This window comes from Myxocyprinus asiaticus, chromosome 22 (genome assembly GCF_019703515.2).
Source record: "Myxocyprinus asiaticus isolate MX2 ecotype Aquarium Trade chromosome 22, UBuf_Myxa_2, whole genome shotgun sequence".
Lineage (NCBI taxonomy): Eukaryota > Metazoa > Chordata > Actinopteri > Cypriniformes > Catostomidae > Myxocyprinus > Myxocyprinus asiaticus.
The window spans coordinates 14,807,200-14,830,366 of record NC_059365.1 but is presented as its reverse complement, the minus strand read 5'-3'; the positions used below and the strand labels follow the sequence as shown (position 1 = coordinate 14,830,366).

Sequence of the window (23,167 nt, the reverse complement as noted above, 5' to 3'; positions counted from 1 at the left end):
TAGAAAAAAAAGGACTTAAATATTGATCTGTTTCTCACCCACACCTATCATATCGCTTCAGAAGATATGGACTTAACCCTGGAGTCTTTTGGATTACTTCTATGCTGCCTTTTTTGAAGATTTGAAGTTCTGGTCATCATTCACTTGCACTGTATGGACCTACAGAGCTGAGATATTCTTCAAAAAACTTTGTGTTCTGCAGAAGAAAGAAAGTCATACACATCTGGGATAACATGAGGGGTGAGTAAATGGTGAGAGAATTTTCCTTTTTGGGTGAACTGTTCCTTTAACAAATGCACAGATTTATTTTAGCTTTAATACATTTGTGTCAACAATAACTTGAGGCATTTTGATTAGCTATTAAGTATTGTTTTATCCCACTCTTGACCTAAATTCAGGCCTGGTTGTTGCTATTACAATTGCATACCACAAATTGGACCCTTTTTATATATAGTTTTAGTCTGTTTCAATCTATCACATCTGTCTACCCAGTCACACTCTTTGTATGTGTGAGTGTACATGAAAATGTGTGTGTTTGTGTGTGTGTGTGTGTGTGTGTGTGTGTGTGTGTGTGTGTGTGTGTGTGTGTGTGTGAGAGTGAGAGTGAGAGTGTACAGTACAGTACAGCACATGTTTGCCGTTGCCAGATAAATATGTTACATGGCACTAAGGACATAATCTAGAAACAAAGCTTTAATGGCATATTTCAGAAAATAGAATATTAATATACTTGCTGCACATTGTGTGATTACTTGTGTGAAATCAGATACTGGTCTAGCATGCATCTCTTCTATATTCCGGGCCCTGCAGAAGTGCTGGTGACAGGCGTTTGACAGGTAGACAGTGCAGTGTAGGGAGAGATAGTGGAGAAATAACATGTCTTTGGAAGAGGAAACCCTGGAACTGTCTTCTATATGGACACTCTAAATATATTCATATGAAGGCATACGTATAATACATTCATCTCAAGATATCAAGTGATATAAGCTGGTGTTATATAAGTGTCCCATTGTACGCAAATAAAGAATGTCGCTGTATTATGAAATATCAATGTTGCTGGTGATGCTTTATAATAACTTTCATGTATAAGTCATCAACAAACATGATATATTACTTTAAATAATGCGTAAGAGATCATTAGTAAATGTACTTTCAAGTATCATGAAAATTGTATTAATACATTTTCATATGTAGGCTATTCATATTTAAATAACTGTTTGCCTAAGCATTATATAAGGTTTGTCAATGACTTATTAATGAGAGCTATTATAAAGTGTTACAAGAGATATGAATACAGTGGCAATCTTCAAGTGCACAATGTTTATGTTATTTATTTAATGGTTATTTGTGGAAATGTAATTTTTGTGGTATTAAGTAGATCTGTACACAAGCTAATCTTCCTGTTTTAGGCAACAAAGTGAAATAGGACACATACATTGCTGTTTACTGCCCCCAAAATAACAAGAGATGGTAAATGACAAAGACACAACATCTGATGTTCCAAAATTGATGGCATGTCCCCTTGTTGCCTGAAAGAGGCTCTATTCCCTGGAGAGCAGAGACAGGCACAGAGACTTAAAAGAGTGTTGGGTCAAGAGCAGGGATGAGTGTGTTTTTCTGTTTACAAGAAAGTGTGAACAATTGTCTCTTTTTCTTTTGCAGAGACTCAGAGAAGCAGAAATGTTAACATTTTACAACAAATTAAAACTTTAATAAAAATATTCATTTTGTACACTTTGATTTATTTAAATCATCACACCCCCCTGAGATACTCTAGACCATTGTGACGGCCCTGTCTGGTGTTTGCTCTGTGTTCCATTTCTCCTCCGCAGAGTGGCAGCAGGTGTGGGGGCGTTCCTTGATTGCTATGCTGATGGGAACGTGGACAAAAGATCGGTTCCTGCAAGTGTTAGCTCTGTCCCCTTGCTTCCAGTACTTCTTGGGGGCTCGTTTGACTATTATTTGTATGCTTTGAACACCTTATTTTCTTTCCTTTAAATAAATGTATTTTTTATGGTAATTGGAGTATTGCCTTTTCTTCATGTTGCCCACCAAGAGTCAGGCATGTGAAACACCATCTTTAATAATTCAAGCTTCAGACTGCAGGCTACTGTCACAAAACATTGTAAGTTATTAAAAAGTATTTGATTACAGCAACACTGACAAATGATTCACACATCCATCAGTGCTTTATCTCTATTAAACAATAGTGCAAAAGACTGCGCATTATTCACTTAAGTCAACACTATTTTCCAGGTGCAGTTAATGTTTTTTTACTGTCTGCAGAAAGCAGGGAGTAGATGGAATCAGGTTTAAAGGAATATTCCTGGTTCAATACAAGTAAAGCTCAATCGACAGCATTTGTGGCATAATGTTGATTACCACAAAAATTGTATTTGACTCATCCTTTTTTAATAAAAAAAAAAAAAAAAAAAAAAAAAAAACATTTTAACCCATCGGACCATTACTTCTCACATACAGAGATAGACATACCACACATTATGTAGACTAAGAAAAAACATAAAACCATACTTAAGAAAAAAATGAAGGCATGTTTACAGTTGTGAAAACCATCCACGGCAAAGGCAGGTTTAATTTCTTGTTTAGTGCCAGTCATTTAACTGCACAAAAGCGACAATAACTATGTTTCCATCCAAGGATTTTTTATTTTTTATTTTATTTATTTTTTGTGAATCAAAATGTTTACCGATATAGCTGATGGAAATGCACATTATAGATAAAATTTCACAAGTGTCAACATAATATTTTTTAGTTTAACTTTAGGGCATAAATCCTATGTTGATACATCAAATGTTGTAAATCTTTTTTTTAGATAAAAATGGAATTAACGCAAAAATTGTAGTGTCACATGACAGAATTAACATCATATCTGTCCTCACAACAAACAGCATAGCGGAGAGGTACACTTGGAGACTACAGCTTTCCTCAATTTCATTAAAGACAATGACATTACCTTTATTATTGGTCGATTAGCTCGTAAGATTCCTGTAGCACTTGCTTGAACAGTGCATTTCAGCTGTACTGGATGTAGAGATAGTGGGATTAGAGGTCTGCACTGGCCTTAAAATGAAGCCTAAACCCGTTGGGTTCTCGGGTTCTTGGGTTCTCGGGTCCCATCAGGCCCGGGTCAGGTTGCAGACCTCTAGCGGGGATGGAGCACCTGAGGGGAAGAAACCGGGCAGGCCTCTGATGTGATGGCATCCTTCAAAACTGCACCAGAACTCAATGTTGGTAGTGTTGTTTGAACTTGTAGGATTAGTGTCTGCTTACTCTCACTTGGAAACTGCCGATGTCTCTTAATAATGTGCTCACAAAATTAATAACGCATGACAATTGTAAAGGTAGACCATCACCGTAGTTTTAGCACCTTGATGCTTGAGTTGTGAAGTTGTTTAAATTGTCGCTTTTGCAGGATTAAAGGGTTTACGGTGTTATGTCATCATGGCAACTTGCATATAAATCTATATCCAAAATATATCTATAAAATGGGATATAACTTTACACAGAAAGGGTTAGTAATTGATTTTATCACTCAAAAATCATGTGAGTATGCATAGGGGTGCCACACAAAGGGGGGTGCCAACAGTGGGGGAAAGGGAGAAATGTTCCCCCAGATGTATGATGTAGTCGAGTGCACTTTTATTTTAAAGAGCAAATTTGGAATGCTCCGATCAGGATTTTTACAGTCGATACCATTCTTATTGTCACCTGATCATCTGATCCTGATACCGATCATTTCACTTATTATCAATAAAAAGAAAAAAAAAAAAAGTATAGGCTAACAAAATATTCTCAATATTAAGATAGATTGCCCTATAAAAATAATTAAGCTTATTGTCAAACTGAATATAAACTGATAACCCATAGGTGCTCTGTTTCACAGCTCACGCTGTTTTCCCTTTGCCTTGTCACATGTGAAATGCCACATTAACAGTACAGTACACAAATTTTCATATTCACCATACCTCTCCCTCTGCATCGTTCTTAAGTGCTGAATCAAGTTTATTGTCTTAAAACACTATGCCAGTATTCCCTACATTCCGAGAGCCATGACAGTTCTGCTCAAGTCTTAAATGAGCCACGCGTCTTTTGCAACATGAGTGATCGGTTTATGCGATCGGTCAAATTACCTATCACCAGTCGAGTCATAGGACATGAATATCAGCTGATACCGATTGGTGGCCAACAGATCGGAGCATCCCTACAGCCAATTATTTTAAAGAGCCAATTCATGTCCCTGAATTTCAATGGTGGAGCAATATCGTACAGTCCCCAGAAAAGTAGGTTTGATCACGGTAGTCTGTTGCATCATCAACAGCGTAGCACTCAGGAATTAGACTAATCAAATTATGTTCAGAACATTTTTTTTTTTTTTTTGTTTTTTTTTTTTTTTGTTTTTGTTTTTTTGTGTGTGTATTTGCACCGTTTGAATATTTGCCTAATTTCTTTGGTGAATTAGGTGCTAAAATTATGCAAATAAACAATGCATTCTCAGTGAATTCCCTCTAATATGTCTGATAACATACAGTAGAAAAAACATCCATGTTATGTTGGAAAATGTAAGACGCTTCTTGTAAAGATGCCCCCCACAGCACTAAAGTTATTTTTAGCTTCTCTTTCAAAGAATTGAATCTGAACCTTCAGTATCGAATAGAAAGCACATCACTACAAGACATATATCATGGACACAAAGAGCCTGAAGGTTGTTTATTAAATATTTCTAACAGCTATTATCCACCCCAACTTCTCAGGCATTTCCATTGTTAAAGATTCCAACATTTGCAGGTACATTTATTTTCCAAGACAATGGAGTGTGTGTGGTAACTGGCTTTCTGTCCTGCCAGTAAAGGCTTGAAAGATGGCCCACCTTTGATGCCATGTACTCACTATCTGCCTGACCATAGAGGCAGTTACCATAATATATTGCTGAGGGAAAAAGAACAAATCACAAGTGACTAACAGATATATTGCAGATCCGGAGGCATAGTTTATTTCCTACCACCCCAAAGGAATTCATTGAAGATAAAGACTGTTCTATGAGTCAAAGCCCCACTTTGGTGTGCCTGTATGTGAGTCTACTATGTCTGTAGTATGAAAACCTTTCAAAGCTGTGCATCTGCACATCACACCAAACCAATACACAAGTATTTGACATCTAAACCGGGTTTAGATCTTTTATGTTATTTTCTTAATTTTTTATATCTTATTTCCCCATAGAACCTGTGTATTGTGGTAAACATGCTAAAATCACCCTAAAGCATATCCAATACCTTAAAGCCTGTCTGTAGATGTTCTTACCAAGTCTGAAAACGTATTTTCGAGGGTTACAAGTGGTAACTGAGTTCAAATCAGCCACCATGAAGAACATTCCATTTTTACAAACTGATATGAATGGCGAGGAGGTAGTGCATGGCTCTGTCTGTGCCCTAACCTCCAAAGTTTCGCGTAATCTCTCACACATATTGCTTCATCCATCGTTGTTATCTTTTCATAAGAGCATCGTCTCAGTATACAATGTGGATATTTTACCCAAAAGAAATTGTTTTCTTCCTTTCACATTTCAAAAAGCATTATCCATTGAAAATTTCACTTTACTGCCTGATTTCTCTGCATATGTAGATTCTGCCGTTAACCTTGCTTGTTTGATGGTTGGAAGTAAAAACTATTGATTTTTTTCATTCGAAGCCTGTATATATATATATATATATATAATGCAAGAAAAAGGTATCATTAATGCCTTATAATTTCAAATTATATTATTTTATAAATAATTGTAACCATGGTTATACTGTAATACAGTATATAATAATACTTACACTTTCTTGATTATATCTTCAAAGAGTATAATGCATTATTACACATGGTATAACATGAAATTTGGTGTTGATCATGTATTTTAATGCATTATGTTATTTGTTACCAGGAATAGATATTATAATGTATTATAACTGTAGTCACAATTATGTGGGTTTTTGACATGAAATACTTTAGAAAGTTTGACATATTATGTGGTGTGATGTGCTATATACTCCATCTAAACACTTTTAGCATATTTATAATTTCTTTTTATAATTAGTATGCATGCATTTTCATAAACTCATAATAACTGAGACACTACATGTAAATTTAATTTATAACACTGCAGGGCCATTTAAAATGAACTAGTGATGGCAAAAAGGTGATTAAAAATGGAACCAACAATATGCACTTTCCCTTAATCATTCATATCATTTACTTTCATACAGTCTGATCCTAAAATCTTGACTTTGATGAAAAAAGCTACTCATTTACGATCAACATACAACTGATTATAAGTCATATTATACAGCATTATAATGCATCAAGAAAAAACATGCAGGCTTAAAAGAAAGTCTGACCATTTATTTATGTTTATTTATTCATTTTTGCTTGTGTATTTTGCACATTTCAAATTGTGGATGAATTGATCGGTTTTCTTCACATGCTGATCCATGTACACAGTAAGTCCTCTTGGCAGGCCAAGCGAATGCAGCATGGATCTATGTTATTATCATGATCAGTGCTGATTGCTGATTGTTATGGTGTTTGCACCTCTCCCCTATTCAGCCCATGCTGTGTGTTTGGGCAGTGCTGATTGTGTTGATGCTAACACCCCCCTCCTCTTGTCTTTCTAATGGAGGGGAGGATTGAACACAGGAGAGGAGATGAGAGGCAGGGCCATAATGAACACCATACAATCAAGACCATCAGTCCACAGAAGAGAAAAAAAAAAGAAAAAGTCAAGTAGCTAGAAGAGTACATTATGGCCAATCTTTTCTCCCATACAAAAATAAATAAAAAATAAATCTTTCAATTTCCTTTACCTCTCATTCCCACCTTAAACACCGATAGAGAGGTTTGTGTGGAAAGATAATACATCAGCATCTTATTCTTTGAGTGTTTGAGTGGCAGCATGGAGAATTTTGTGTTTTTTTTTTTTTTTTTTTTTCAGATAAGACACCAAATGTAATCTTTTATCCGTTGCTTGTTTTTAATCAACGCTAACAAAAGAAAAGACAGTGGAGAGAGTTTGACCTACTGTGTTCTGGGGACAACCTCTTTCTGTGGTCACTTTGTCCTTGATTTTGTTCTGTTATTTGTTTTGCTGTTTTAATCTCAGCCAAGTCAATAATATTCTTTGTTGTCTGAAAATGGTGTGTCAGAAAAAAAAAGGTCTCCCTCTTTTGTTGAAATTACCTGCCTGTGACTTCCCTCTCCTCCGGACTCGGGGATAAAGTAATCATTAAATGTTGTTTTCTGCCCGCAATTACTTTCTGTTGCATTGGGTCAAACACAACATGGATAGTGAAAAGAGTGTGCTAGGATGGAGGGGGGAAGAAAAAGAGACTGAAAAGTGTGAGTCTTGTCCTCTTGTTACATTGAAAATCTGGGATGTCTTTCAAATTTAAGTTTTAGGATTTTGCATATTTTAAAACTGAGATAAGTTATGAAGTAAAATGAAGAAGATCTATTACCTATTTTTAAGTCAGTAATCAAAAGATAGATCTTTAAAGGAATAGTTCACCCAAAACTGAAAATGTTCTCATCATTTACTCACCCTCATGCCATCACACCCAGATGTGTATGACTTACTTTCTTTTAGAGAACACAAAGATTTTTAGAAGAATATCTCAGCTTTATAGGTCCATACAATGCAAGTGAATGGTGGCCAGATCTCTGAAGGTCCAAAAAAGCCTTCAAGGCAGCATAAAAATAACCCATAAGACTCCAGTAGTTAAATCCATGTCTTCAGAAGCAATATGATAGGTATGGGTAAAAAAACAATCAATATATAAGTCTGTTTTTACTATCAATGTCTACTTTCGCTTTCACTTCCACTTTCTTCTTCTTTATTTATTTATTTATTTTTTCTTTTTTGCGATACGCATTTTTCGTGCATATCACCACCTACTAGTCAGGGCTGGTCAAAGGTGGAGATTTATAGTAAAAAAGGACTTATATATTGATCTGTTTCACATCCACACCTATCATATCACTGCTGAAGATATGTATTTAACCAATAAAGTTGTATGGATTACTTTTATGCTGCCTTTATATGCTTTTTGGAACTTCAGAGTTCTGGCGACCATTCACTTGCATTGAATGGACCAACAGAGCGGAGATATTCTTCTAAAAATCTTCATTTGTGTTCAGCAGCAAATAGAAAGTCATACACATCTGTGATGGCATGAGGGTGAGTAAATGATGAGGGAATTTCCATTGCTGGGTGAACTATCCCTTTAAAGTACAGTACCAATTGCATGTTACCACATTTTACAGTGGTTTGCTTCCATTGGTTTACAGATTATTTGCTTAAATTGAAGCACACAAGATGCTCTTTGGAACATTCTCAGATCATAGTTGGAAAACATAGATCATAAAGTTTTTCATGGATCATAATCTTTTTGTATTCTGTCATTAAATCAAATGGGGCACCCACCAAATTCCTAAATTCATGTCAGTTTTTTTTTTTTTTTCTTTTTTTTTTTTTTTGATGATAACTTTTCAATCAAAATTTTGTTAATAATAGAATTAATAATAATTTGTGATGAAAAAATGTGTTTTATGATTAGAAAAGATTGTAAAATATAATCAGTAGTGGTCTTAGACTTTTGGACCCAACTGTATGTGGGCACTGTTAAGAACTCAGATTGATATATACGTAAAGTGTAAATCTGCAAACTCTCTATTGTGATTCAGTCATTGTGACTGCTATAAATGAACAAATCACTTTTTTTTCATTGTTGCAATATGAAATATGTTAAAGTACAGGTGCATCTCAATAAATTAGAATGTCGTGGAAAAGTTCATTTATTTCAGTAATTCAACTCAAATTGTGAAACTCGTGTATTAAATAAATTCAATGCACACAGACTGAAGTAGTTTAAGTCTTTGGTTCTTTTAATTGTGATGATTTTGGCTCACATTTAACAAAAACCCACCAATTCACTATCTCAAAAAATTAGGATATGGTGACATGCCAATCAGCTAATCAACTCAAAACACCTGCAAAGGTTTCCTGAGCCTTCAAAATGGTCTCTCAGTTTGGTTCACTAGGCTACACAATCATGGGGAAGACTGCTGATCTGACAGTTGTCCAGAAGACAATCATTGACACCCTTCACAAGGAGGGTAAGCCACAAACATTCATTGCCAAAGAAGCTGGCTGTTCACAGAGTGCTGTATCCAAGCATGTTAACAGAAAGTTGAGTGGAAGGAAAAAGTGTGGAAGAAAAAGATGCACAACCAACCGAGAGAACCGCAGCCTTATGATTGTCAAGCAAAATCGATTCAAGAATTTGGGTGAACTTCACAAGGAATTGACTGAGGCTGGGGTCAAGGCATCAAGAGCCACCACACACAGACATGTCAAGGAATTTGGCTACAGTTGTCGTATTCCTCTTGTTAAGCCACTCCTGAACCAAAGACAATGTCAGAGGCGTCTTACCTGGGCTAAGGAGAAGAAGAACTGGACTGTTGCCCAGTGTTCCAAAGTCCTCTTTTCAGATGAGCGCAAGTTTTGTATTTCATTTGGAAACCAAGGTCCTAGAGTCTGGAGGAAGGGTGGAGAAGCTCATAGCCCAAGTTGCTTGAAGTCCAGTGTTAAGTTTCCACAGTCTGTGATGATTTGGGGTGCAATGTCATCTGCTGGTGTTGGTCCATTGTGTTTTTTGAAAACCAAAGTCACTGCACCCGTTTACCAAGAAAGTTTGGAGCACTTCATGCTTCCTTCTGCTGACCAGCTTTTTAAAGATGCTGATTTCATTTTCCAGCAGGATTTGGCACCTGCCCACACTGCCAAAAGCACCAAAAGTTGGTTAAATGACCATGGTGTTGGTGTGCTTGACTGGCCAGCAAACTCACCAGACCTGAACCCCATAGAGAATCTATGGGGTATTGTCAAGAGGAAAATGAGAAACAAGAGACCAAAAAATGCAGATGAGCTGAAGGCCACTGTCAATGAAACCTGGGCTTCCATACCACCTCAGCAGTGCCACAAACTGATCACCTCCATGCCACGCCGAATTGAGGCAGTAATTAAAGCAAAAGGAGCCCCTACCAAGTATTGAGTACATACACAGTAAATGAACATACTTTCCAGAAGGCCAACAATTCACTAAAAAAATTTTTTTTTATTGGTCTTATGATGTATTCTAATTTTTTGAGATAGTGAATTGGTGGGTTTTTGTTAAATGTGAGCCAAAACCATCACAATTAAAAGAACCAAAGATTTAAACTACTTCAGTCTGTGTGCATTGAATTTATTTAATTCACAAGTTTCACAATTTGAGTTGAATTACTGAAATAAATGAACTTTTCCATGACATTCTAATTTATTGAGATGCACCTGTACTATCAGCAGACTCCACTCTATTGAGAGAGCAGGCATATTTCATTCTAGCCATCTAATCAAATATATAACAACCTCATACAGCCACAGTGGGTTTTTTATTTATTATTTTTATTTTTTTCACAAGGATTAAGTCAGTTACATTTGGTTTGAAAAAGCTGGAAACAATTGGTTTACGTCAATTACTGTAAATTATTTCACAGTATTTGGCATTGATTTAGAAGTCTTAAAGGGTTAGTTCTCCCAAAAATGAAAAGTCTCTCATCATTTACTCACCCTCAAGCCATCCCAGATGTGTATGACTTTTTTCTTCTGCAGAACACAAACAAAGCTTTTTAGAAGTATATCTGAGCTCTGTAGGTCCATACAATGCAAGTGAATGGTGGCCAGAACTTTGAAGCAGACTGTATAAAGGCAGCATAAAAGTAATCCATACAATGATAGATGTGGGTGAGAAACAGATATTTAAGTCCTTTTTTTTACTCCACTCTCCACTTTCATTTTCACATTCTTCTTCTTTTGTTTTTGGCAATTTGTATTCTTCATGCATATCGCCACCTACCGGGCAGGGAGGATAATTGATAGTAAAAAAGGATGTAAATATGTTTCTCACCCGCACCTATCATGTCGCTTCAGAAGACATGGAATGAACCACTGGAGTCATTTGGATTACTTTTATGATGCCTTTATATGCTTTTTGGAACTTCAAAGTTTTGGCAACCATTCACTTGCATTGTATGGACCCACAGAGCTGTTATATTTTTCTAAAAATCTTTGTGTTCTGCAGAAGGAAGAAAGTCATACACATCTGGGATGGCATGAGGGTGAGTAAATGATGAGAGAATTTTCATTTTAGCTATCCCTGAATAAATATAAGCAAACATTATAATAGAACAAATAAAATAATATAAAAATGTCTTTTTTATCTTCAGTAACAAAGACAAGTCGCTGTTGTTTTGATGAATATATCTAAAAGTATGACAACATTCTTAGTGTGAACGCTGTACTCTTGTGTAGGCTTGGATACAGTACTGCAAATATGCTTGTGTTGTAAACTACGTCTGTTGCACAGGTGTGAAAGATGACAAACAAGTAGGGAATTGGGAAGATACAAGTCTGAATAATTGTCAGGCATAAAGCTGATGCTTCCATTTGTAACTCAACTTTTTTCATGAGGAAAAATTCCATCTTTTGTGCCAGATTTTCATTCAAATACAAGAACTGCACATGTGTTGCCCTGAAGTTTTGTACTGCAGAGTAACAGATGGTGGGATGTGTACTTTATGCATTTAGGGGGCCATTATTCAAAAAAATACTCTGTCTTCTGCTGGACCCCAGAGCAAATCAGCTGTGCAATAGTGAATTACAACTTCCTTCTGAATTTGTCATGCTGTTCGTCAATCGTTTATTTACAGTAAAAAAAAAAGGAATATATCATTACTGTATATAGAATTCCACAGCTCTCTATTTTTTAAGTTTCAATCGACTAATTATGCTGATTGACAAGTTAATACATTTTCAAGTAATCAAAATTATTAGTAAAGCTATGCAGCAACATTTATTAAAAAGTAATTAACAAACATTACTACTAAAACAGTTAGTTCCCGTTCACTAATTTGATTTGACAAGCAGCATTCCAAGAGTGCTGATATTTCGTATAACAGCATTGGATTGTTTGGTACACTTTACTATAAGGTTCCATTCTTTAACATTAGATAATGCATGCAGTATCATGAACAGATAATTGATATATATTTTTACAACATTTATATTTCTTTGTTAATGTTAGTTTATCAAAATACAATTGTTCATTGTTAGTTCATGTTAGTTCATAGTGTATTAACTACTGTTAACATATACAACATTTGATTTTAAAAATGCATTAGTGTATATTGAAATTAGCATTAACTAAGATTAATAAATGCTGTAAAAGTATTGTTCATTGTTAGTTCATGTTAACTAATATTGTTAACTAATGTTAACAAATGAAACCTTATTGTAAAGTGTTTGTATCACTACACTTGTTAAGTAAAAAAAAAAAAATAAAAAAAATAAAAATAAAATAAAATTCTGTGGTTTGCAACATTGTTACTCATTATTAACATTTTAAGACATGTTTACATCTTGTCATAACAAAAGCAATATTACACTCACAGTTGTGCTGTTTTACTGAATAGACGCACAGCTGTGATTACATACGGCCTTGTCCTTCTGGCTAAATCACAGCCCTGCTAATATTCAGTAGTAATATAATGCAATAATAAAAAAAAAATATATATATATATATATTAATGATTATTAGTTAAGTTATATTCAAATAATTAGAAGTGCCATAAAATGTTGAGTCACAATATTTTAATATTTGACTCGTATGTTGTCAGATGTTACCAAGTTATCATACAGCAAGCTTTAGCACATGAAATCTTCAGTTGCTCAAATGCACAAAGTAGCACTAAGAGCTACAAAAGACGCTGGAACTCTCCCATAAGTGCATAAAATGTGTTGTATGGCTCCATGGGTCCAGGGATTTCTTTAACATATTGCAGTTGCTGGAGTGTTGCATGCCCCTGGCCTCCAGTTGTAATTTATTTTTGCAATGCATGTCACAGTTTACATCCCACTGTACATTTGTACATTTGGGACTTCATGAATATATAATAGCGAAAGAGCAGCATGAAATCATATGGATCTCCTCTGCAAAAGTAAAAGTGTAAATCACTCATAAGCAGCGATGAAAAATGAGAGTGGTGCTGGAGTGGAGCTGGTGATGAAATGCATCTAGCCTGCAGTAAGTGGCATTTCCCTGATTCATGAGAATGAAAAGTGGGCTTCTTATTTCGCCTGATGGTTGTGTCCAACCCTTCAGTGAAAAATGGCATTTTTCCCCTTGTAAAACACCCATGGGGTTAAATAGCTCCATTATTATTAATGACCATCCATGTGCCAATCTATGCAAAGTCGGAGTAGGTGTGTGATGAAATGATAAAGTCTGTGTAATTACAAACTCAATTATTATCTTTCAAATTTCATTTTATTTGACATTATCAGATTGGTTTTGAGCACATGCCTGTTGTTTCATCTAGTATTTTGCATTCATTTATATGGATTTTTTAAAATTATTATTATTATTATTATTATGGTATTCCTAGAAAGTTTTGCACTTTGACTCAACCCAACACTCCAGACCAACAAATGAGACGTTATCATAACCCAGCTAGAATATGGTGATATTAGCATAGGCTTGGCTATGAGGTAGATAGAAATGTACACATTAGAGTTCAGGTGTTACACATTACTCAATGTCTCAAAGTACCCTAATTTACTCTCCTTTCAATTTTACCTTCCTTGACTCAAAAGTCATGTATATCAGAACACATTTTTTTGTGGAGCAAGAAAATACAGCACTGCTTGAGGTTGTCAGATGATAAAACTGTAATAATATCCTTACCTTAGCATGGATATTCTCTCTTGTTTTGTTATTTTCCCATCCCCAAGGGTTCAAGCTGTACTGACATCAAGAGTACCAATTAAATACATGTAAAATTTTCATACATGGTTGAAACTTTTCTAAACTTTGATCAATTATGCCACAGTGTACCCCTTCCGTGGCTATGTTTTGGCTCAATGAACTTTATGAAGACTCATTACTTGATCATTTGCATTTGGAAAAGCACAACCCTTAAACCAATGCCACGAATTCATGTGAAACTTTCATTTGTGCTCTTCAACAAAACACAGAGACACTTCTTTTTCTGCACCAAATGCAATAAGCTGCATCAAAACCTGTAATATACTTTGAAACAAAATTACATTTTGTTCATTAAAATTCAAGACAGAATTCCCTCTTGTGACATAAAGCTCGATGCTTCATGCAGAAACATGCTGTAGGTGGTACAGACCCTGATTTCTTAAGCTTTACAGTCAACTGGATAATGTTTAGACAGGAGAGCGAGCGAGAGAAATGATGTTCTATATTTATGCAATTAGCCCTCTAATTGGTAGTAATGGGTTTGCACATGCTAACATAATGACTTGAGTAATCATCTCTCTGCCATCCTTGATGTAAATGTCATCAAGATATATTCAGGTCGTGCTGCTTTGCTTAACAGCCCCGTCACAAACTGTCATTTGTGTTTATTGTCTGACTTCAGCCTGTCCTTGCGTTGCAAGCACTGTTTCATTTCAAATTCCTGGCCAAAAGTGTCCTGGCCCATATGGCCAAAAACCTCATTTTCAGTTCCTTTTACACAAATGCCACTATATTCAATCTATGTCTTAAGCTGGTCTTTATTGTTTGTGTTAATTGTATGTTTTCCTGAACTCTTAGAGTTTTGATGTTGTTTTTTGTTTCCAGACAGTATTCATTCTCTCACAGTCTAGTATCTCTTTGTATACTGTGAGATATCACACCTAACAAACTCCACAATGCAGCTTCAATGCTTACTCTCTTTTGTGTTATCTTAATAGGTTGAAAAAAGATTGAACTGAGATCTGTGAACAAAAGACCTTTGCCGTATGTCATATGGGACATAAGATTACCAGCTTTTGGGCCAATTTCTGATGACAATGTTGGACAATGTTTCCAGGGGAAGATGGCAAATATCTTCAAGCGTTCGTTTCGCTCTAATTACGAGTCTGAATCAGCCAAGCCTCAATCAATAAGCACTGGCCATTTTCTGAAATGTTTCAATCTAAAGACAATTTGCTTTAAATGCGAGCTGTCATTAGAACCCATATTACTCTCAGAGTAAATAGGTTTGACATTTTAAGAGTATATTTTGCGATAATGTAAATGTAATTTACCCCACACAACATTCAGTTTTAAAAAGCCATCTGCTGGAGACCTTTGTGTTGAAATTAAAAATATTACACTCCCAAATGCTAGGTTTTCCAACAAACATTTATGGATATGGAGACTGTAGCATGTGGGGTCTGATTCTTTTTTAAAAGCTCGATGGGAGACTAGCAATTCCTGAATACAAAAAGCACTTAAACAGCATCAGAGTAAGTCGCTGCCTCCGGCTGACGAAAGCATTCAGCGCTGTCACCCACATCAGTCAAGCAATACTAGTCCCTGTAGAGAAGAAACTGATATGGACTTCAACTTTGTAGCTGTTTAATATGAAATATTGCATGCAAAAAATAGTAGCTCTCCTGGCTGTTGACATAGCGCCGCTGACAGCTCGTGCTGTGACTCACAGCACTGGGTAGCAGTGCGGCTCCAAAACACCTTTCACACATAACGTAATTACACACATACACTCCACTGTTTGTGCTGATTACCCATAACACACACACACACCCACTCCTGCTGGGCAAATGCACTAGAGGTGTCTACATGGTCCTGAGCAAATGTGTTAGCCAGGACTGCTACATGTGTCTGCCAACGTGCATTAATCTATCCACTGTGGCGTGATGTGCTTGGTCCTCAAAAGAACAATGGTTTGGAAAGACACCTCCAATTTCCAAAGCAGCTCTTGGGTGATTTACAGCCGGCTTGGAGAACGACCTGGCCAACGCTCATTCTGCTTGCTCAGAGAGTGAGTGAGCAGCATAATTTTTCCTTAATGAAGTTAGTGACCCTCTGAAAGGTGACACGTTTACCGCTTCACTGATTTATGCACTGATGCTCTGAGGCAGACTGTAGCAGAGTACGACCAGAAGGATATGGCCACATCTCTTTTTTATTTTCTTTTTCTTTTTCTCTCTGTCTGTTTCTAAATTTCTATATTTGTAACTCTGAAAAGTCCTTTGATATTAAAACCAACTGACACACAAAATTCAAAGCATTCCATACTAAAAATGTAGTGTGACGATACCAGTACATTGAAGATATCAGATAATGTTATGTTGTTATGTTATGTTATGTTATATATTTGAATGTATATGGGAAGTTTTTCACCACTTTTAATCGCCCTTTGCCTTCACTAGATCATTTTAAATGGTCCTTCAGAGTATTTTGGATCTTCAGTTAATGGGATAGTTCATCCAAAAATGAAAATTCAGTCATTTTTTACTCAGCCCTGTGTTGCTATAACCCCATATGACTTTCTTTCTTTTTCTCGACACAAAGAAAGAAATTGTGAAAAAATGATGTGCTCAGTGATGTCATACAATGGCAGTTTATGATGACCACCTCTTCATGCTTCGCAAAAGTATAATTCAGAAGTCTAATAAATTATTCCATGAGACTCATGATTGTTTGAAAGCATACGATAAGGTTTGGTGAGAAACAAACCGAAATCAAATGTATTATTTATTGAAAATGTTCACTGACCGTTGATCTCCTGTGCGTGTTCATGATAGGGCAAGAGAGCAACAGTTCATGCAGCCCCCTCGCAACATTGGGTCATTCAAGTGAAAACTCGTTTGTTTATCTAAAAACAGGTCCTCCACAGCGATAGCGACAACAGAACACAACACAGCTGCACACATAACAGAGAACAGAACTTACTAAACATGTCTGAAGAGTTTATAGTCAAAGAATTGATGCATTTCTATGCCCAGACTTATTTTTTTGAATGGAGTATTCGGAAATCAAACAGAAACAAAGAGGAGGCTACAGTCAGACACAGTCACACCATGTCCTAACCTGATGGCAAACGACATGCGTTTAAAGGTATCTTTTCTATGTTATTCAGAGTTTTTGTCCTAACCAGCTGTGACAAATGAAGGAACATTCTATTGATTGCTTTTTTTTATCTTTATTCGGCATTGCGCGGGTAACTCTGTCCATGGTGAACTGGCACCAGTCCAATATTAAAGTTGTTAAAACTACTTAATCTATTAAACTGCTTGATTTTGGCCGAGTATGTTACACCTATACTAAATGTTTTTGTGGAGGTCTCACTCTCTTCAGGTCTGTATCAAATTTACCGGTTCATGGAGAATGGAGAATAGTTGACAGACATTCCTGCCTACTCTATCTCACTGTTTGACTGATTCTAAGGCTGGGCATAGAAATGCATCTATTCTTTGACTACAAACACTTCAGACATAAGTTCTGTTCTCTGGTTTGTGTGCAGCTATGTTGTATTTTCTGTTGTTAATTGCTGGTGGTCTTGTTGAAGCGAAACAAAATGAATTTTCACTTGAATGCCCCACCTTGTGAGCGGCAGCGTACAGGAGCACACAGGAGATCAGCGGTCAGTGGACATTTTCACTAAATAATACATTAAATTCTGGTTTGTTTCTCTCCAAACCTCATCATATGCTTTCATAACAATCATGAGTCTCATGGAATAATTTATTAGACTTTTGAATTAGAGATGGTCACCATAAACTGACAGTTAGTCTGAAGTATAGCATGTTATGCTGCAAGTCAACTGTCCACAATACAGTATATTCCAAATACTCACATATTATATTCAAATATTCATATTCTTATTCTGTACCAGGGACCAGAAAACCACGATTTTTGGTCAGTAACATTAAGATGCTCACTATGCTTATTCTGTATTTCTGATATTCAGTATACTTCCTTCTGCATAACACAAAAAAATAATTAATCTACTGGCTCACGGTTATAAAAATAAAAATAACCCAATCATGCCAAACATGTAGTGCAGAAAACTCAGACCTCGTCCCTTTCAATTATTGCTAACATCTTTAGTTATGCAAATATGCTAAATTATTTCTACATGACAGCTTGGAGTGGGGAGGACTAAAGTGATGTTCAGACACGGCTTTCCTTTTCTTAGATATACATATGACACTGCAGGGCTCATCGTTGCCTCAGCAAACACTGCTTTACATTCTAATTATTGGAGTTGACAGGTTTTATGGCTGGGGCTCAATGGTGAGGCCTTTTCCTTGGCACATCTCACATGTGATGTCAGAGTAAGTTTAATGAGATAAGAAAGTAGTAGAACAGTAGTTTACTGTTAATTCCATCTTGGGAATCACATTCTGTTGCTCACAGCTATGTTCGTTGTGCCTAATATGCATCAAATATGCTAACAAGTAGGCAAAGAAACAAGAATATCTGTGTTTTTGTTTGATTCATCATAAATGACTAGATTTATGTGGGAGACATCAGTAGAAGAAAGGTGTGTCACAATGACAGTGATTAAAATAAACAAAGGATTTTTGAGCTGTTCATTAATTCTTAATATGTAAAAAGCCAATCTTAGACACAAACAGCAGAGGATTTTTGAGATTTAATTAAGCTACAGGGAATTCAATTCATATTGTAGGTAAACACTAAGGGCCGTGGGAATACATTTTATATAAATTTAAATTAAAAGGACTGGTGTTGTTTTTCTTATTATGAGATGAATTAAACATTTATCACCGCCTTTCATTTTTCTAAAAAGCTGATACTTACAGGTCACTTTTCAATAACTGCAACTTTACTCTATGTGCCTTTCATTCTATGTGCTTTAAAAGAGAAAATAGGATTTAGTTGTTTGTTTGTTTTGTTGGGTTTTTTTTTTATCGAGCTGTTGACTGAGCCTCTGTATTTGTCATTTCATCATCCACAGCTATTGAAGTTAACCTGCAGAAGGCTCTCGCCGAAGCCTCGGAGACCTGTACCCAGGAATGTCTGATCCTGGGTCATTCTGACAGCTGCTGGATGCCGCCAGCACTGACCCAGTTCCAGACGTCCGGTGCAGCCACTCTGCCCTCCTTTGGTTTTCAACAAAGCTGGGTGCGGGGCACCAAGCCAGATGGGCGTCACACCCTTGGCAGGTCAGTGCCCAAAGATGATCTGGACAAAGGGAGCATCCGGCCCCAATTCTACAGCACACTTGAGAGACACTGCAGCAAGAAAGAGGATCCCGTCAAGGTCATTCCTCTGGTCAGCTTTTCAGCCACATCCAGCCCGCAGACGTCTGCAAGCGGAGCCCCCTCCGCCTTCTTGCATGAGCATCAACTGTAAAAGCACCACATCACCCAGATATGAGCACCAGGCTAGGCCTCAGAGCATGGCATAAAGAGAGTGATTGCAAAAGAAAATCTGATGGATTTGGATGATTATTAGCATTTGTCATACCTTTCATGACAGCTAAGACATGAGATGTTTTTAAATATGGAAGAAGGCTTTATAGCAGTTTAAAGCAAAGGACAGAAGCTTTCAATATCCACTATGAAACCAAGTACAAGTAGACTAATGGTAGATATAGTCCAAAGTAGCTCCTCAAGTGGAAAAAAATTTAAGTAAAAAAAAAAAAAAATGTGTATGTGTCTGTTTGTTAGTGACAGATTAGTGGCAAATGAATTAAGCTTTATTATTAATCAAAAGGGATGCTATATGATTTTTACTTTTATTTTTTGAACCTCTTTAAAGAGATAGTTCACCCCAAAATTTTAATTCTCTTATCTTTTACTCACCCTCATGCCATTCCGGATGTGTTTGACTTTCTTCTGCTGAACACAAACAAAAGTTTTTAGTGGAATATTTCAGCTCTGTGGGTCCATACAATGCAAGTGAATGGTGACCAGACCTTTGATGCACCAAAAATTACATAAAGGCCAAAAAACAGTAATCCATACATAATCCATCTCCAGTGGTTAAATCCATATCATTCAGAAGCAATATGATAGGTGTGTGAGAAACAGATCAATATTTATATCCTTTTTTCCAATAAATCTGCACTTTCACTTTCAAAATGTGAAAGAATTTGAAAGTGAAAGTGGAAATTTATTGTAAAAAAGGACATCTGTTTCTCACCCAACCTATATTAAAGGTTTTTCTGTTGAAGCATAATTTTCTGTAAAGCTGCTTTGAAATTATGTGTGTTGTGAAAAGCGCTATACAAATAAAAATGACGACTTGACCCACAGCTATAATCTGAAGACATGGATTTAACCACTGGAGTCATATGGATTACTTGCATGTTTCCTTTATGTTTTTGGAGCTTGAAAGGTCTGGTCACCATTCAGTTGCATTAAAAAAGGACCTACTGAGCTGATATATTCTAAAAATCTTTGTTTGAGTTCAGCAGAACAAAGAATGTCATACAAATCTGGGATGGCATGAGGGTGAGTAAATGAGAGAAATTTTAATTTTTGGGTGAACTGTCCCTTTAAGCAAAATACTTTTAAGTGTATGGTATTGGAAGAAATCATTGTATACATTTACATGCGCACCAGATTTCCATTCTAATTTTACATTTGCTATTTAAAAAAATAACTTATGTAAGCATCATGTTTAAGATTGAACAAGAGACAAAAAGAAGAAAACTACTGTAAATGTGCATATTCCAGACATTATCTGGTATAATTTTGAATATGTATGCATAATCCTTTGAATTCAAGCACTTGTGGTGTTAGCAAGTTTAATTGGTGCTTACTAACAGCAGTAGTCATTTTCTACGTGCTTTGCACACTAATTCTCTCGTAAACAGAACAATAAAAGTTAATTCTCAGTAAAACTTTGACTCTGGGTTACGAACCACATTCGGAATATTATGATGCATGTAAACATAGTCAATAAGGTTAAGTGTTGTGTGTGAGTGCTGGGTGACTGCAATATTTCTTTTGGCTTCAGTGAGGTGCATCATTTCTAGCTGAATTTCCGCCTGACTCAGTTTTATTCTGGTGATTTTCGAGTGTTCCCAGTTCCCTGACCCTGAATGTGCTGCTTACACTCTGTCAAGACTACAGGCACAGCTAAGCCTCTCTGCAAAAATTAGTCTTGCTCGATGTTAACACGTGGAAACTTTTATATATTCGTTTTATTTTCTTCTTAAACTTTGACGTTAGCTCCTCTCTTCCTCATGAGCTTAGAGCCTTCCTCTGATGTTCAATGTGTTGGTAGCTTCCATGCATCTTCCGACACCCTTTCTGTCTACCATTATAAGGATCCCACTTATTTTCAACATTATCTCATTAGCCAAGCCAGTGAAGGCGCAGACATGGCTAAAAAGACATCCTTTGTTTTTTTCTTTCTACTTCTATCAAGTTTTCCTCTTGATATATACAATTTATGCACCATAATAAGTGCTATGGAACCAATTATGAGAATCTCCCAATAGTATAATTACTTTGATCAGTAATCACCGTAACAGCTATAGAAGCAGGACCCTGCTATTTAATAGTATAATTGGCTACTTTTGTGTGTGTGCATGTGTGTGTGCTCGCTACATAAATGGTGCATACTTCTTTGTAAACTTTTTAAAAAGCATTAGAATTCACAACATGTATGTATAATGATGTCAAAAAAACAGCCTTAAGATTTAGATGTGTATTGTATGGATGTACTGTAATGATTGCTAAGTGAGGTAGAATGTGCTAATCACACTATACACGGCCATAATAAACCCTCTGTTATTGTAATTTTAATGACATGGATACTACTGCAAAGATAGGTGTATAAAAGGGTGCTAGACAGGTGTCAATGGGTAGAACAGGCAAAAAAAAAAAAAATATATATATATATATATATATATATATATATATATATATATATATATATACACATATACATATATATACACATATACATATATATATATATATATATATATATATATATATATATATATATATATATATATATACACCTATACATATACATATATATATACATATATATATATATATATATATACATATATATATACATACATATATATATATATATATATATATATATATATATATATATATATACATATATATATACATATATACATATATATACATATATATATATATATATATATATATATATATATATATATACATACATACATACATATATATATATATATATATATATATATATATATATATATATATATATATATATATATATATATATATATATGTGTGTGTGTGATTAGCGGCATATCCAACTTTTGGCAGATGTGCGAATGATTTTCTGTTGCAGACAGCACATGAATGTAGCAGCACACGCACCCATGACGTGAACCAATGGCAGTATAAAGGTGTTTAGCAGCCGGAACTAAGTTTTCCTAAGAGATCACCTGGCGAGCTGTTTTGAAGCACATAAACTCAAAACACCTCAATTTTGGCCAAATTTAGTTTGAAATGACGTCACACCCATTCGTTCTACGGTTTCGCTAGATGTATATAAGCACCTTTAGTATACACTGATGACACAGAAATACATGGGTCAGTGATCCAATCAAATTACATCATTATAAGATAGCATACGTGCCAGTGAAAGGAACTGTGTGAAGTGAAAGGTCTCGGGTGTGTTGCTCTGATGCAAGTGAACTGACAATCATTCCAGCAGCTGTTCCCTCAACAACAGTATAAATGTTTTCGAACATTCTTGATTAAGAGGAATACTTGCAGTGAGGGACTCTATCAAGAGTAGCAGGCCTGTGTCCTGGTCTTACACTGAAGCACTTGCATCTCTGTTATACGTGACAGTATCACTCGGACAGGAGTATTAATTGACAATGATTGAACAGTGACTGAAATCTCACTCGCATAATCTATGTAATAGATCAGTACACCATGAAAGACAATATAACATTGGCCATAGTATCTGTATTGCATACCACAGCTTGAAAATCTCTGCTTCTGTTCATTAATCACATAAAAAAACACCCAGTTACAAAGTTTTCAAAACAGATTTTGTATGTCTTGTTAGCTTTCAATAATTAAACACAAATAGGGAAATTTACTAACGAATTGTGCACTGATAGCACTATTTATTTGCACATGCAAAATGCATTGTTTTAGCATCCGATTCGCTAAAGAAATCATGCAAATGTAACAATGCCAATGTACTTACAAAATCTGTGCAATTTGCATTGTGCAATTCCCAATATTGTGGGTCAGTTCTGAGTGCTAAGTTGT

The 23,167-nt window shown here is 35.7% G+C and overlaps 1 protein-coding gene across 1 annotated transcript in view; it reads left to right on the top strand.

Moving 5' to 3' along the window:
* Window positions 1-19,494, top strand: part of pcdh11 (protocadherin 11) — a 218,459-nt gene extending 198,965 nt beyond the window's left edge. The window contains exon 6 of the mRNA XM_051650158.1: window positions 18,874-19,494. Within this exon, the coding sequence (XP_051506118.1) occupies window positions 18,874-19,271 (398 nt within the window). The 3' untranslated portion in view covers window positions 19,272-19,494. The remainder of the gene's footprint in view (window positions 1-18,873) is intronic.
* The last annotated feature ends 3,673 nt before the right edge of the window (window positions 19,495-23,167 follow it).